General features: G+C 45.6%; 1 protein-coding gene across 1 annotated transcript in view; it reads right to left on the minus strand.

The window, feature by feature from the left end:
• LOC306933678 (uncharacterized protein) overlaps positions 1-12,551 on the minus strand; it is a gene marked incomplete at its 5' end in the record, with an annotated part of 149,248 nt that extends 136,697 nt beyond the window's left edge. The window contains one exon of the mRNA XM_079515988.1: positions 12,498-12,551. Within this exon, the coding sequence (XP_079372114.1) occupies positions 12,498-12,551 (54 nt within the window). The remainder of the gene's footprint in view (positions 1-12,497) is intronic.
• Between the last annotated feature and the right edge of the window lie 3,515 nt (positions 12,552-16,066).

Genomic DNA, 16,066 nt, shown 5'->3' on the forward strand with positions numbered 1-16,066 from the left:
GGCTATGGACCAGAGCTATCTGAGGTGTCGCTCTAAAGGGCATTAGGGCTATGGACCAGAGATATCTGAGGTGTCGCTCTAAAGGGCATTAGGGCTATGGACCAGAGATATCTGAGGTGTCGCTCTAAAGGGCATTAGGGCTATGGACCAGAGATATCTGAGGTGTCGCTCTAAATGGCATTAGGGCTATGGACCAGAGCTATCTGAGGTGTCTCTCTAAAGGGCATTAGGGCTATGGAACAGAGCTATCTGAGGTGTCTCTCCAAAGGGCATTAGGGCTATGGACCAGAGATATCTGAGGTGTCTCTCTAAAGGGCATTAGGGCTATGGACCAGAGATATCTGAGGTGTCGCTCTAAAGGGCATTAGGGCTATGGACCAGAGCTATCTGAGATGTCTCTCTAAAGGGCATTAGGGCTATGGACCAGAGATATCTCAGGTGTAGCTCTGGTCCATAGCTCTAATGCCAAAGGGCATTAGGGCTATGGACCAGAGATATCTGAGGTGTAGCTCTGGTCCATAGCTCTAATGCCAAAGGGCATTAGGGCTATGGACCAGAGATATCTCAGGTGTAGCTCTGGTCCATAGCTCTAATGCCAAAGGGCATTAGGGCTATGGACCAGAGCTATCTGAGGTGTAGTTCTAAAGGGCATTAGGGCTATGGACCAGAGATATCTGAGGTGTAGGTGTAAAGGGCATTAGGGCTATGGACCAGAGATATCTGAGGTGTAGTTCTAAAGGGCATTAGGGCTATGGAACAGAGCTATCTGAGGTGTAGCTCTGGTCCATAGCTCTAATGCCAAAGGGCATTAGGGCTATGGACCAGAGCTATCTGAGGTGTAGCTCTGGTCCATAGCCCTAATGCCCTTTGGCATTAGAGCTATGGACCAGAGCTATCTGAGGTGTAGTTCTAAAGGGCATTAGGGCTATGGACCAGAGATATCTGAGGTGTAGCTCTGGTCCATAGCTCTAATGCCCTTTGGCATTAGAGCTATGGACCAGAGCTATCTGAGGTGTAGTTCTAAAGGGCATTAGGGCTATGGACCAGAGATATCTGAGGTGTAGCTCTGGTCCATAGCCCTAATGCCAAAGGGCATTAGGGCTATGGACCAGAGCTATCTGAGGTGTCGCTCTAAAGGGCATTAGGGCTATGGACCAGAGATATCTGAGGTGTCTCTCTAAAGGGCATTAGGGCTATGGACCAGAGCTATCTGAGGTGTCTCTCTAAAGGGCATTAGGGCTATGGACCAGAGCTATCTGAGGTGTCTCTCTAAAGGGCATTAGGGCTATGGACCAGAGCTATCTGAGGTGTCGCTCTAAAGGGCATTAGGGCTATGGACCAGAGCTATCTGAGGTGTCTCTCTAAAGGGCATTAGGGCTATGGACCAGAGCTATCTGAGGTGTCGCTCTAAAGGGCATTAGGGCTATGGACCAGAGCTATCTGAGGTGTAGCTCTAAAGGGCATTAGGGCTATGGACCAGAGCTATCTGAGGTGTCTCTCTAAAGGGCATTAGGGCTATGGACCAGAGATATCTGAGGTGTCTCTCTAAAGGGCATTAGGGCTATGGACCAGAGATATCTGAGGTGTCTCTCTAAAGGGCATTAGGGCTATGGACCAGAGATATCTGAGGTGTCGCTCTAAAGGGCATTAGGGCTATGGACCAGAGATATCTGAGGTGTCGCTCTAAAGGGCATTAGGGCTATGGACCAGAGCTATCTGAGGTGTCGCTCTAAAGGGCATTAGGGCTATGGACCAGAGCTATCTGAGGTGTAGCTCTAAAGGGCATTAGGGCTATGGAACAGAGATATCTCAGGTGTACTGTAGCTCTGGTCCATAGCTCTAATGCCAAAGGGCATTAGGGCTATGGACCAGAGCTATCTGAGGTGTCGCTCTAAAGGGCATTAGGGCTATGGACCAGAGATATCTGAGGTGTCGCTCTAAAGGGCATTAGGGCTATGGACCAGAGATATCTGAGGTGTCGCTCTAAAGGGCATTAGGGCTATGGACCAGAGATATCTGAGGTGTCGCTCTAAAGGGCATTAGGGCTATGGACCAGAGCTATCTGAGGTGTCGCTCTAAAGGGCATTAGGGCTATGGACCAGAGATATCTGAGGTGTCGCTCTAAATGGCATTAGGGCTATGGACCAGAGCTATCTGAGGTGTCTCTCTAAAGGGCATTAGGGCTATGGACCAGAGCTATCTGAGGTGTCTCTCCAAAGGGCATTAGGGCTATGGACCAGAGATATCTGAGGTGTCTCTCTAAAGGGCATTAGGGCTATGGACCAGAGATATCTGAGGTGTCGCTCTAAAGGGCATTAGGGCTATGGACCAGAGATATCTGAGGTGTCGCTCTAAAGGGCATTAGGGCTATGGACCAGAGCTATCTGAGATGTCTCTCTAAAGGGCATTAGGGCTATGGACCAGAGATATCTCAGGTGTAGCTCTGGTCCATAGCTCTAATGCCAAAGGGCATTAGGGCTATGGACCAGAGCTATCTGAGGTGTAGTTCTAAAGGGCATTAGGGCTATGGACCAGAGATATCTGAGGTGTAGGTGTAAAGGGCATTAGGGCTATGGACCAGAGATATCTGAGGTGTAGTTCTAAAGGGCATTAGGGCTATGGAACAGAGCTATCTGAGGTGTAGCTCTGGTCCATAGCTCTAATGCCAAAGGGCATTAGGGCTATGGACCAGAGCTATCTGAGGTGTAGCTCTGGTCCATAGCCCTAATGCCCTTTGGCATTAGAGCTATGGACCAGAGCTATCTGAGGTGTAGTTCTAAAGGGCATTAGGGCTATGGACCAGAGATATCTGAGGTGTAGCTCTGGTCCATAGCTCTAATGCCCTTTGGCATTAGAGCTATGGACCAGAGCTATCTGAGGTGTAGTTCTAAAGGGCATTAGGGCTATGGACCAGAGATATCTGAGGTGTAGCTCTGGTCCATAGCCCTAATGCCAAAGGGCATTAGGGCTATGGACCAGAGCTATCTGAGGTGTCGCTCTAAAGGGCATTAGGGCTATGGACCAGAGATATCTGAGGTGTCTCTCTAAAGGGCATTAGGGCTATGGACCAGAGCTATCTGAGGTGTCTCTCTAAAGGGCATTAGGGCTATGGACCAGAGCTATCTGAGGTGTCTCTCTAAAGGGCATTAGGGCTATGGACCAGAGCTATCTGAGGTGTCGCTCTAAAGGGCATTAGGGCTATGGACCAGAGCTATCTGAGGTGTCTCTCTAAAGGGCATTAGGGCTATGGACCAGAGCTATCTGAGGTGTCTCTCTAAAGGGCATTAGGGCTATGGACCAGAGATATCTGAGGTGTCTCTCTAAAGGGCATTAGGGCTATGGACCAGAGATATCTGAGGTGTCGCTCTAAAGGGCATTAGGGCTATGGACCAGAGCTATCTGAGGTGTAGCTCTAAAGGGCATTAGGGCTATGGACCAGAGCTATCTGAGGTGTCTCTCTAAAGGGCATTAGGGCTATGGACCAGAGATATCTGAGGTGTCTCTCTAAAGGGCATTAGGGCTATGGACCAGAGATATCTGAGGTGTCTCTCTAAAGGGCATTAGGGCTATGGACCAGAGCTATCTGAGGTGTAGGTGTAAAGGGCATTAGGGCTATGGACCAGAGCTATCTGAGGTGTAGCTCTAAAGGGCATTAGGGCTATGGAACAGAGATATCTCAGGTGTACTGTAGCTCTGGTCCATAGCTCTAATGCCAAAGGGCATTAGGGCTATGGACCAGAGCTATCTGAGGTGTCGCTCTAAAGGGCATTAGGGCTATGGACCAGAGCTATCTGAGGTGTCTCTCTAAAGGGCATTAGGGCTATGGACCAGAGCTATCTGAGGTGTCTCTCTAAAGGGCATTAGGGCTATGGACCAGAGCTATCTGAGGTGTCGCTCTAAAGGGCATTAGGGCTATGGACCAGAGCTATCTGAGGTGTCGCTCTAAAGGGCATTAGGGCTATGGACCAGAGCTATCTGAGATCGAAACATGGACATAATACTAAAGTAAAGTAAAAGTACAGTAGCTCAAACGTATACGTATACGTACTGTAAGTACAGTACTTGAGTATAAATGACAGGTATTGTGTTACTTCACACTCTGCCTAAAACACAGTTCATTGTCACAGGCCAGGAGTGGAGTACAGTACAGTACGTAATGAACTCGTACTGTACATAGATACCACTTTGAAAGCACTTCTCATGTACTGTACCTGTCTGACTACTGGGCGTACTGTACATGTTGGATGTTAGCTTTTGTATCTGTATGTTGGAATGGAATATGAGGTAATAAACCTCATATTCCATTCCAACATACAGACAAGAGAGGCAATGTCTTCACATAACCGCCGGGAAGAGCCCCGGAAGATCTCTCTTTTTTCTCTGGCGTGCCGAGGGGGGGTGTACTGTTTCAACACAGTATGGGGGGGGTATACTGTATGGGGGGATTATGAGGGGGGGGGTATACTGTTTCAACACAGTATGCAACATGAGTTTGTATAATGGTTATTGCAGCAGGAGCCCGCAGGATGTGTGTGTGTGTGTGTGTGTGTGTGTGTGTGTGTGTGTGTGTGTGTGTGTGTGTGTGCGTGCGTGCGTGCGTGCGTGCGTGCGTGCGTGCGTGCGTGCGTGCGTGCGTGCGTGCGTGCGTGCGTGCGTGCGTGCGTGCGTGCGTGCGCGCGCGCGCGCGTGCGTGTGTGCGTGCGAGCGTACGACGTGCGTATGTGCGTATGTGCGTGCGTGCGTGCGTGCGTGCGTTCCTGAAGGCTCCGGTCTAGCTGCACAGTGCTGCTGTCGCAGGCTTAACTCCCTATACCTGATTACAGTTCAAGCCCGAGTCTCTGTCCTGAGTCTCTATCCAAGCTGCAAAAGATCTTCCACTCTCTCTCTCTCTTGGATCCGTCGTTTGCCAAAATGCCTGTTTCAGTTCCTCCACGAGAATGAGAGCAAGAACAGCAAAAGAAGCTCAAACAAACCATACACTGTGAAACCATGCTTCTTCTGTTTGTGTGTGTGTGTGTGTGTGTGTGTTTTATGCCTCCAGAGAAAGATCTGGAGGCAAATCTATATTAGTATTTTGTATGAGTTGATTTTGTTCCACTCATCACATATGACTGCCATCGTCCTGGCTGGGCTCCTGTCCACATAACCATTGACAGGTGTGGGAGCGACTGTTTTTATTCCAGACTGGTGGCTGCCTGGTAATATAAATCATCTGGCCTTTATGCCCTGATATTACAATATGGATATTAGGAGTTCTGTGTCGGCAGGAAATTGGAGGATTTTCCTGTAGACACATGGTGTCAGTGGTCAGGAACCCGAATACCGTACAGTATCCGTACAGTATCCATATGAATCATATTCGCTTTAATAGAGCAAGTCCACCTTGTTTTACCAACAACGCTGAGTTAATACGAAAGAAGAAAAGAAGGCAGTGGTTGAAAGTAACCGAGGGCATTTACTCAATTTAAAGGCTCTTTACATCAGTATTTCAATGTCTTACTTCTACTCCACTATAGAGCGTCGTAATGTCTTACTTCTACTCCACTATAGAGCGTCGTAATGTCTTACTTCTACTCCACTATAGAGCGTCGTAATGTCTTACTTCTACTCCACTATAGAGCGTCTTACTTCTACTCCACTATAGAGCGTCGTAATGTCTTACTTCTACTCCACTATAGAGCGTCGTAATGTCTTACTTCTACTCCACTATAGAGCGTCTTACTTCTACTCCACTATAGAGCGTCGTAATGTCTTACTTCTACTCCACTATAGAGCGTCGTAATGTCTTACTTCTACTCCACTATAGAGCGTCTTACTTCTACTCCACTATAGAGCGTCTTACTTCTACTCCACTATAGAGCGTCGTAATGTCTTACTTCTACTCCACTATAGAGCGTCGTAATGTCTTACTTCTACTCCACTATAGAGCGTCGTAATGTCTTACTTCTACTCCACTATAGAGCGTCTTACTTCTACTCCACTATAGAGCGTCGCAGTCCCGCCCCCTGTCATGACGACGCCAGGCCCAGTCCCGCCCCCTGTCATGACGACGCCAGGCCCAGTCCCGCCTCCTGTCATGACGACGCCAGGCCCAGTCCCGCCCCCTGTCATGACGACGCCAGGCCCAGTCCCGCCCCCTGTCATGACGACGCCAGGCCCAGTCCCGCCCCCTGTCATGACGACGCCAGGCCCAGTCCCGCCTCCTGTCATGACGACGCCAGGCCCAGTCCCGCCTCCTGTCATGACGACGCCAGGCCCAGGAAATGAATCCCAATGCATTTTTCCCATAGACATTTCAAAAAGTATTTATTTAAAGACGGTTACGCCGCGGACAAAGCCAACTCCAGTCGTGACAAATCATGACAATAAACACAATATTTTGGACCAAACAAATAATTACAAAGAAGAAAAACAACAAAAGAAGTGTTGTAACCTGACGTTTTTTTCTACTTTCTAATTCTTTGTTTGGCCCAAAACATTGTGTTTATTGTCATGATTTGTCACAACAAGAGTTGGCTTTGTCCGCGGCGTAACAGTCTTTAAATAAATACTTTCTGAAAAGTCTATGAGGAAAATGAACGGAGAATCATTTCCTGGGCCCTGGTAGGGGGCGGGACTGGGCCCTGGTAGGGGGCGGGACTGGGCCCTGGTAGGGGGGCGGGACTGGGCCCTGGTAGGGGGCGGGACTGGGCCCTGGTAGGGGGCGGGACTGGGCCCTGGTAGGGGGCGGGACTGGGCCCTGGTAGGGGGCGGGACTGGGCCCTGGTAGGGGGCGGGACTGCGACGCTCTATACTACATCACAGAAGCAAATGATGTATTTTTTTCTTCTTCACATCACTACATTAGTTTGGCAGCTTTAGTTACTAGTAACTTTTTCATATTTAGATCATTAATAATTAATCAAATCGTTACTCAAACATCTTCCAAAGTTTGCGAAAGTATAGCAGATCTACAAGCTCGCAACTTGTCCCTATCGTATGTGTCGCGTGTTGAGATTGTAGACTGGCAAGTTTAAAAATAGCTATAAGTCAATATATATTCAATAACATGATACTGTATAAATTATGATGATGGGCATTCTGGACAATGAGTACTTTTACTTTTCCTACTGTAAATATTGTGATGCTAATACTTTTGAAATGTATGTTGGAGGATGAGCCCCTTGAGATGCATCAGCTTGTGTTCGAGCGGGTCCTCAAAATCCTTTTTTTTTGAGGGGGTCTTTTACTTATAAGTCCAAATTCCGAGCACTTTTTCCCACCACCGAAAGTGAGAGTTTCCTCAACAGACACAACTGTAATTTCTGAGATTAGGAAACTATTATTAAACTTGATCATTTTGTTACTCCTTCTTTCCCCCCCTCTGTTTTCACAAACGGCCCCAGCAATCTGCAGATAAGACATATCTAACACATCCTTTCATGTCATGCTCTGGTGATGGAAAAATCTAGCATGATAAACACACTGGGGCTTTTGTTTCACGTCCATGTTCGGGGAATTGGGGCCAGCTGAACGCGGAGACCTTTGCCCACGCACAGCTGGATCCAATATGAGACCATGGCCCGGCACTCTGTTTACCCATTCCATACATTAAAACAGGAAATTTGGAGGAAATATCTATTTATTTAACCCATTTTGGGCGGGAACCCCTTTTGGTGTTTTTAAAGCATTATGTTATACTTTAGCTATTGAAAAATAGCAGATCTACAAGCTCATAGCGCGGCACCAAGTGCCGCGCTACGAGCTTGTAGGTCTGCTATTTTTGAAAAATCGTGAAAATAGTAGTGCAAATCTTTGAATATTATATTCTTTCAGAGCCAACATTAATTCAAATCTTTGCTTCTGGGGTGGAAGGTCCCTGGAACAACATGTTTTGATGGGGGGGTCGGCGGCCAAAAACATATAATTCTGGTGGTCCTGGACATGAAATAGTTTGAGAACCTGCACTGACATAGAAACATAGGGTTTTTCAGAAAACATTTTGTCTCGGTCGAAATGGGTTAAGGTGGATGCTTCCCCCCCAATTTGGAAATTCACTTCAGTATCTATCCCTTGCTAATCTGTCAGATGTACATCAAACTACTGAAGGAGAATGGAAATGGATATGGTGTCCCTCATGGCAACATTACTGTCAGTTACTGTTAGATTGCTCTCCACTCCAGTTTAAATTGAATCAGAGTTTTGTTATATGGACATATTTTGAAATCACAAAATAAAAGACAAAATAAATGTATGCAGCCATGCACGGATGTTTTGAGACTCATGTGTTATTGTCTCCACCAGGCCGAAGGCATGGGGAGAGAGTATGTTTTGCACTCCGTCCGTCCGTGTGTCCGTGTGTCCGTGTGTGTGTCCGTCCGTCCGTCTGTGAACAGCTAATCTCCGGCACCGTTAACCTGGGCGATGCCAAATTTTGCAAACACACTCCCTGGATGCCAACGATGAACCTCTGCCCCAAAATTTCCAGAACGGCCTGTTATAGCGCCACCAGGAGGCCGCTTTGTGCAAAACAAGGTTTTGGACAGTACACCTACAGATTTTGTCCAAACATCACGCAAATTGGTACACAGTTTCTCTAGAGCCATTCAACGAAACGAGTCTTTCAGATTTCTCAGACTCCATCCTGATTGGCTAAGATTGGCTTCCAAAGTTCGAAGGAGTGCTCAGTTTCAAACAAAATGCTGCAAATCATGAACACATCGTGTGATTTCCGTGAAATTGTGCACGCACATTCCCACTAGGCCGAGGAAGAAATGCCACATGAACATTTTAAACTCAGCCTCATGGTGGCGCTATAACTGGCCGAAAGGTGTTTTTACCTCTAACTGCACGGATCTGTGGATAACTTTGTATGCCAACTCCCTAGAGGCCAAGGAAAAACCTTTGCCTGGAATTTTTCACATCTGCTCTTTATAGCGCCACCAGGAGGCCGACATATGTAAAACACATTTTCTAATATTACTCCTTCAGATTTGATCCAAATTTCACGCAAATCGGTTTGTTTGATTTCTCATAATCCACCCTCATTGGCTACGATTGGCTTCTAAACTTTTCAGGAGAAGCCCGCTTTGTACCCGTTTTGTACAAATCGCCACAACTACTCAACGCAGCGTCCAATTGTGGTGAAACTGTGCATGCATATTCCCACTAGGCTTTGGAAGAAATGCCACTTGACAGTTTTCAAATCAGCCTCATGGTGGCGCTACAACAGGCCGCGTCGCGTCACACACACACACACACACACACACACACACACACACACACACACACACACACACACACACACACACACACACACACACACACACACACACACACACACACACACACACACGTTTACATTGCTCCTAAACATTTTGCCAAACATCACACACACACTCCTGTCCTCCTGGTGGAGACCTGTGCCCAGAAGGGCACTTTTTCTAGTTGTAGACTGGATTAGAGGCCATAGTCTCAGTCTAGACTGGATTAGAGGCCATAGTCTCAGTCTGGATTAGAGGCCATAGTCTCAGTCTAGACTGGATTAAAGGCCATAGTCTCAGTCTGGATTAGAGGCCATAGTCTCAGTCTGGATTAGAGGCCATAGTCTCAGTCTGGATTAGAGGCCATAGTCTCAGTCTGGATTAGAGGCCATAGTCTCAGTCTGGATTAGAGGCCATAGTCTCAGTCTAGACTGGATTAGAGGCCATAGTCTCAGTCTAGACTGGATTAGAGGCCATAGTCTCAGTCTGGATTAGAGGCCATAGTCTCAGTCTAGACTGGATTAGAGGCCATAGTCTCAGTCTAGACTGGATTAGAGGCCATAGTCTCAGTCTAGACTGGATTAGAGGCCATAGTCTCAGTCTGGAATAGAAGCCATAGTCTCAGTCTGGTTTAGAGGCCATAGTCTCAGTCTAGACTGGATTAGAGGCCATAGTCTCAGTCTGGAATAGAGGCCATAGTCTCAGTCTGGAATAGAGGCCATAGTCTCAGTCTGGATTAGAGGCCATAGTCTCAGTCTGGATTAGAGGCCATAGTCTCAGTCTAGTCTGGATTAGAGGCCATAGTCTCAGTCTGGATTAGAGGCCATAGTCTCAGTCTAGTTGTAGACTGGATTAGAGGCCATAGTCTCAGTCTGGATTAGAGGCCATAGTCTCAGTCTAGTCTGGATTAGAGGCCATAGTCTCAGTCTAGTTGTAGACTGGATTAGAGGCCATAGTCTCAGTCTAGTTGTAGACTGGATTAGAGGCCATAGTCTCAGTCTAGTTGTAGACTGGATTAGAGGCCATAGTCTCAGTCTAGTTGTAGACTGGATTAGAGGCCATAGTCTCAGTCTAGACTGGATTAGAGGCCATAGTCTCAGTCTGGATTAGAGGCCATAGTCTCAGTCTAGACTGGATTAGAGGCCATAGTCTCAGTCTAGTTGTAGACTGGATTAGAGGCCATAGTCTCAGTCTTGAATGTTATTCTAAGATCATATTTTCATGCCTTTTCTGTCTCACCTTAAATTTTACTCTTTTGTCTCACATTTTTATTTTATTTTAACACATTTTGCCTGCTGCAGCTTTAAGAGGTTTACAATAAGAGGTTGCTATTTTGGTTTTGGTTCATTCTCAGGTTCATTCTGGAATTAATTCTGGAATTCCTTGAGTAATTTAACATATTTAGCTTATAGGCTTTACATTTAAAGGAGCATTCAGTGATTTGGGTGGTTTGGAAAACCCCCCAGTCCGCCCCGGTAGCAAGATGTGCACATGCACACACTCTACAGTGGGGGGAAGTGCAACAGGCCAACAGCACGCACACCAAGGCCCGCCTCTGCTCGATCATGATTGGCGGAAGGCCCCTCTCATCCTGATTGGATGAAGACTTGGCCACCTAACCAAAAACTAAACCTAAGGTTTTTTGACCCCCAGGGGCTCACTGGGGACAGGAAGGAACTCCTTATATGGTCAGCACACGCTATAGTAGGGAGGATTATCACAACAAAACAAAAAAAGAAGTGATACTTCAATTAAGTGAAATCACTGAATATACCTTTAAATTAGATGTTCATATTTTTCTATGCTTTATGTGCATTACACCTTTTACATTATACCTTTGAATGTAGTCCATTATACATTTATAATGCATGGGCATATCTCATAATCTTTCCTATGAGTTTTTCCCAAATCAGTGAAAAGATCAAAGGATTGTCTTCTGTTATATTATATGTATAATTATTTGTATTCTACTTAGATAAATGGTGTGAATGTTGAGACCTCTCTAAGAAGTCGGAGCAACATGCCCAGGCATTATATTGTATTGTGATACAGTGTTCTGTGACTTTAAGAGTTCAGGAGGTTGCCTTTAAGGGAATGACGTAACCTACCGCACTTCCTATTTCATATGGGCTTTGAAAGCGGTAGGTTGTGTTTATTTTGCTCTGCAGATTATTTTATTATTTTCCTTTACAATTGTGTAATATATTGATACATATATGTACCCAAAGTTGTTAAGACACATGGGCCCTATTATGCATGTCTTAAGTACCAGGTCTTATTACTTAACTTAAGACCTGGAGGCGTGATCAATGCCATTTGGCTATTCTGAGTGGCCAAACAGCATTGACCACGCCTCCAGGTCTTAAGTTAAGTCATAAGACCTGGTACTTAAGACACGCATAATAGGGCCCTATACTGTGTTCTCATGGTACTGCATCTGCTTTATTTCCAGCAAATGCTATTGTGGAAACCGTATACAAGTCAGAGCAGAGCAGTGATTGCCTCGTTGTCTTTTGTACAGAATAAATCTACTCACTGCTGAGATCCTGGTCTATGGTACTTCATAACACAACGCAAGATCACGTCTGTTACACATGCGGTCTTGATTAGGATTCAAATTGGTCTAGTCTCGGCCTTGAGTCAGTCTGGCCCCCCTTCCCTTCCCTCCCCTGACCTATACTCAGCCTTGACTCTGGCTCTTTAGGAGGTCTTCAACACAGTTTCCTACAGTTTACTGCTTTGATAGATGTGATGCGTGGAACATGCAGGGGCAGCAGTGGCTCAGGTAGAAAGAATGGCTGTCTGAGAATGTGAAGGTTCCCGGTTCCATCCTTTGTGTCCAGGTCAGTGTCCCTGAGCAATTAACCCATTTTGGGCGGGAACACATGTTCTAAGCATTATGTTATACTTTAGATATTGAAAAATAGCAGAACTACAAGCTCATAGGTCTGAGCTTGTAGGTCTGCTATTTTTGAAAAGTCGGGAAAATGTGGCGCAAATCTTTGAATATATATTTCAGAGCGAACATTTTTAACTAAAATATTGGCTTCTGGGGGGGTCCCTGGAACTACATATTTTGAGATGGGGGTCCGTGTCCCAATAGAGATAATTCTGGGGGTCCTTCACATGAAAAAGGTTGAGCACCACTGACATAGAAACATGGGTTTTTCAGAAAAATGTTAGGATTTTGAAGCCTTTTCTTTTAATCGACCTCAGTCCAAAATGGGTTAAGACACTGATCCGCCCCATGCGCACCCACACGTTGCTCCTAACAGGATGCGTCCACGACTCCACGTCTCGGCTGTCCATCCTTCGTCAGTGCAGACTGCAGAGACAGCGACGAAGGCCAGTGCTGGATAGCCCAAACTCCTACTGACGTGGAACGGAAATAAAAAATAATTCTGAGTGCGACTTATTACTTATTTAAATAGTATTTCCGTCCTTCAAATAACATTTTTTTTAAAGTTAGAGAACCACTGGATTCATGTAATAAACATTTACATACACAAGTAGGCTATAGTAAATCTTTCGCTACTCATTCAACCTTGGGCAGGCACTGCCGAGGATGACACGTCCTATAGACTTTTCTCTCTGTCTCCCAAACTGTAGAATAAACTCCCCCTTGCAGTCAGGAGTCAGGACTGTAGAATAAACTCCCCCTTGCAGTCAGGAGTCAGGACTGTAGAATAAACTCCCCCTTGCAGCCAGGAGTCAGGACTGTAGAATAAACTCCCCCTCGCAGTCAGGAGTTAGGACTGTAGATTAAACTCCCCCTTGCAGTCAGGAGTCTGGACTGTAGAATAAACTCCCCCTTGCAGTCAGGAGTCTGGACTGTAGAATAAACTCCCCCTTGCAGTCAGGAGTCAGGACTGTAGAATAAACTCCCCCTTGCAGTCAGGAGTCAGGACTGCAGACTCACTCTCCATTTTCTGCCACAGTCTGAAAACTCACCATTATATATTTTTTGTGAATACATTCCCCAACCCCCACTGTTCCTCCTCCAGGCTATGGGACTATACTATGGGCTACCACAGCTGAGTGGCAGTGGCTATGTAAAGCGCCTTGGATAAAGGTGCTATATAAATGCACCATTTACCATTTACACCCCTATAGTACCAACATGACACTGTAAGTAAGAACCCTGCTACAAGTACCCTGTTCTTTTCACTCGCACTTTACAGCGTGAAGCTGCTTTGTAAGGACGATGAACTGCGAGGAATTGCTATTTATTTACCATGAACTGTAACGTTTTGCATTCTTCTTATTTATTGGTCTCTCTCTCATATGATGTTTGTACTTTTGTATCTTTTTCTACTGTCTGAATATGTGATGTTTATATGTGTCTATTTGTATGTCTGTTTTTAGAGCACTGAAACAAATTCAAATCAACTCTGTTGACATGGCAATAAAGTATTGAATCTTGAGTCATGTGTGTTGTGTAGCGGCCTATAGTGTCACCAAGTCACATTCCATGCATCTGTTGTACTGCACGGGAGGGCAGCCGCCTGGGCAGCGGTACAGGTTCCTGGTACGTGGTTCGATCCCGGGCTCTTTCTTACCTTCACACACCGTTGAGCCAGAAGACACTGAAACCCCTCTGCTTCTGCTGAGCACGGTGCGGCGGTGGCTCAGGGGTAGAGTTTCCGGATGGCAACCGCCAGGTCGCCAGTTCGAACCCGGGCTCCCCCAGAGTTAGTGTCGAAGTGTCCTTGAGCAAGACACTGAACCCCTAATTGCTCCTGATGTGCTGGTTGGTAGCTTGCATGGTTTCCGTCGCCATCAGTGTATGAATGTGTGTGTGTGACAGAGGCGTATCTACAATAAGGCGAGGGCAGGTGTCCGCCTGTCCAAATCCATTTCTGGCCTGGCCAAAATCCATACAATGAGAAAAAAAGAGGACAAAAACAAGACATGAGAACTATTAATGGACAGCTCTACCGTCGCGGTAGAGCGTGACCCTCAATCACCCATTGGAATGTAAATGCGTGCCTTTCAGCCTTTGTATCCTACTGTCTGGTATATCTCTTTGAAAACCTTTAGTGCTACGATTGTGTGCGGGGAGACGACAATATTAACACATCTTGCCTGTCCAAAATATAATTCTTGTCTGCCCAAAATGTAATTCCTGGAAACGCCACTGGTGTGTGAATGGGTGAATGTAATGCACAATCTATGTAAAGCGCCTTGGATAAAGGCGCTTTATAAATGCACCATTTACCATTTACCATTTACGTTGGTGATGTCTGTGTGAATGTGTGTGAGGAGTAGGCAGGATGAAGGCAATGCACGTTGCAAAGTGCTTTAGGATAAAGGCATTATAGAAATGGCAGACATTTTGCTTCAGCATGATCAGCAGAGTATATCCTTCATGCCAAGTCTCCAAACTTCGGCCCTCGATCGGCCATCATTCTCATTTCTTCTCAATGTCAGTGTAAAACAGACAAATAATAATACTACTACATTAAGTCCTCTTTTAAAGGCTTATATATTTATACTTCATCCTACAGGTATGATGGTGTCACACACTGAGAATAACAGATCTGCAAGCTCACTCACAACGCATCATCACCCACTCTTTGCAACATGGTGTGTGTGCTTGTAGATCGGGTATAGTCTCTTAACGTGCCGCGCGACACCGTCGTGTGGCAGAGTATAACCCATTTTGGGGCGGGAACCCATTTTGGTGTTTTAAACATTATGTTATAATTTAGCTATTGAAAAATAGCAGATCTACAAGCTCATAGCGCGCCACCGAGTGGCGTGCTATGAGCTTGTAGGTCTGCTATTTTTTTTAAATCGTGAAAATGTGGCGCAAATGTTTGAATATAAATATTCTTTCAGAGCGAATGTTTTTAACTCAAATCTTTGCTCCTAAATGAGATAAATGAAGCCTTACAGACGGTTTGGCAGCTGTCAAGTGGCTGACATTGGAGTGGGGGAAGTGGGGGGGGAGGGGGGGAGTGGGGGAGTGGGGGAATCACACACTGGATGAATAATCCATACCGAAAAGCTGCCCTTGCTGCCAAATGTCAGAACAGCAGCAGTGGACTCTGTTCAACGGAACAGAGTCAGGATTTCCATTCAAGCAGCATCACAAGACTTCACACAGTAAAACCATCTGTGTTAATTTCACTCCCGGCATGTACTAATGGACCCAAATGAACTTGTAAAAGGCTCCATTTGGATTTACGGTGAACTGCGTAACTAACGCCTTCCTGTAGTAATTACTATAGTCATTTATTATGATCTGAGAGCGTTTATGGGGAAACTTTCTTTAGGACGAGAGCCAGATCGAATAGCAAATGATATACCAAACAAATGTATCTGATTGTGGTGCTGTAAAAAAAGAAAAAAGAAAAGAGATAGATCTGACTTAGATGGAAAACAAATTATTTCTATTTGTGTTTGGAATTGAAGAGAGATCTACTGTATTTCACTGTCATTCAGTTGAAATACTTCATAAGTGTTCCGTTTTTTGCTACTACTGTAAAGAGAAGACTCTCACCTGAACAAGAGACTGTATTTCTACAGTATATCTGCTGCTATTTTCCTGGTGCCTTGACGTAGTATGAGCCACTATGAGTATTTCATTATACTTTAAGTGTTATCATTGGTATGATTTATATCGGGACAAGGGACTAGGGACTAAATTATTTTCGCTCCTATGCCACCAAAATGTGGAATGCCCTACCAACAGTCATTAAGACCCTCACTGTATATGTCTCTTTTCCCTTTTTACCTCCATTATGATGAATTCCTGTTCTGTTCTTTGACTATATAGAAGTGTCTATTTGTACGTCTCTAAATGTTTTGATGAATTGAAC

Source organism: Electrona antarctica, assembly GCF_951216825.1.
Source record: "Electrona antarctica genome assembly, chromosome: 12".
Classification (NCBI taxonomy): domain Eukaryota; kingdom Metazoa; phylum Chordata; class Actinopteri; order Myctophiformes; family Myctophidae; genus Electrona; species Electrona antarctica.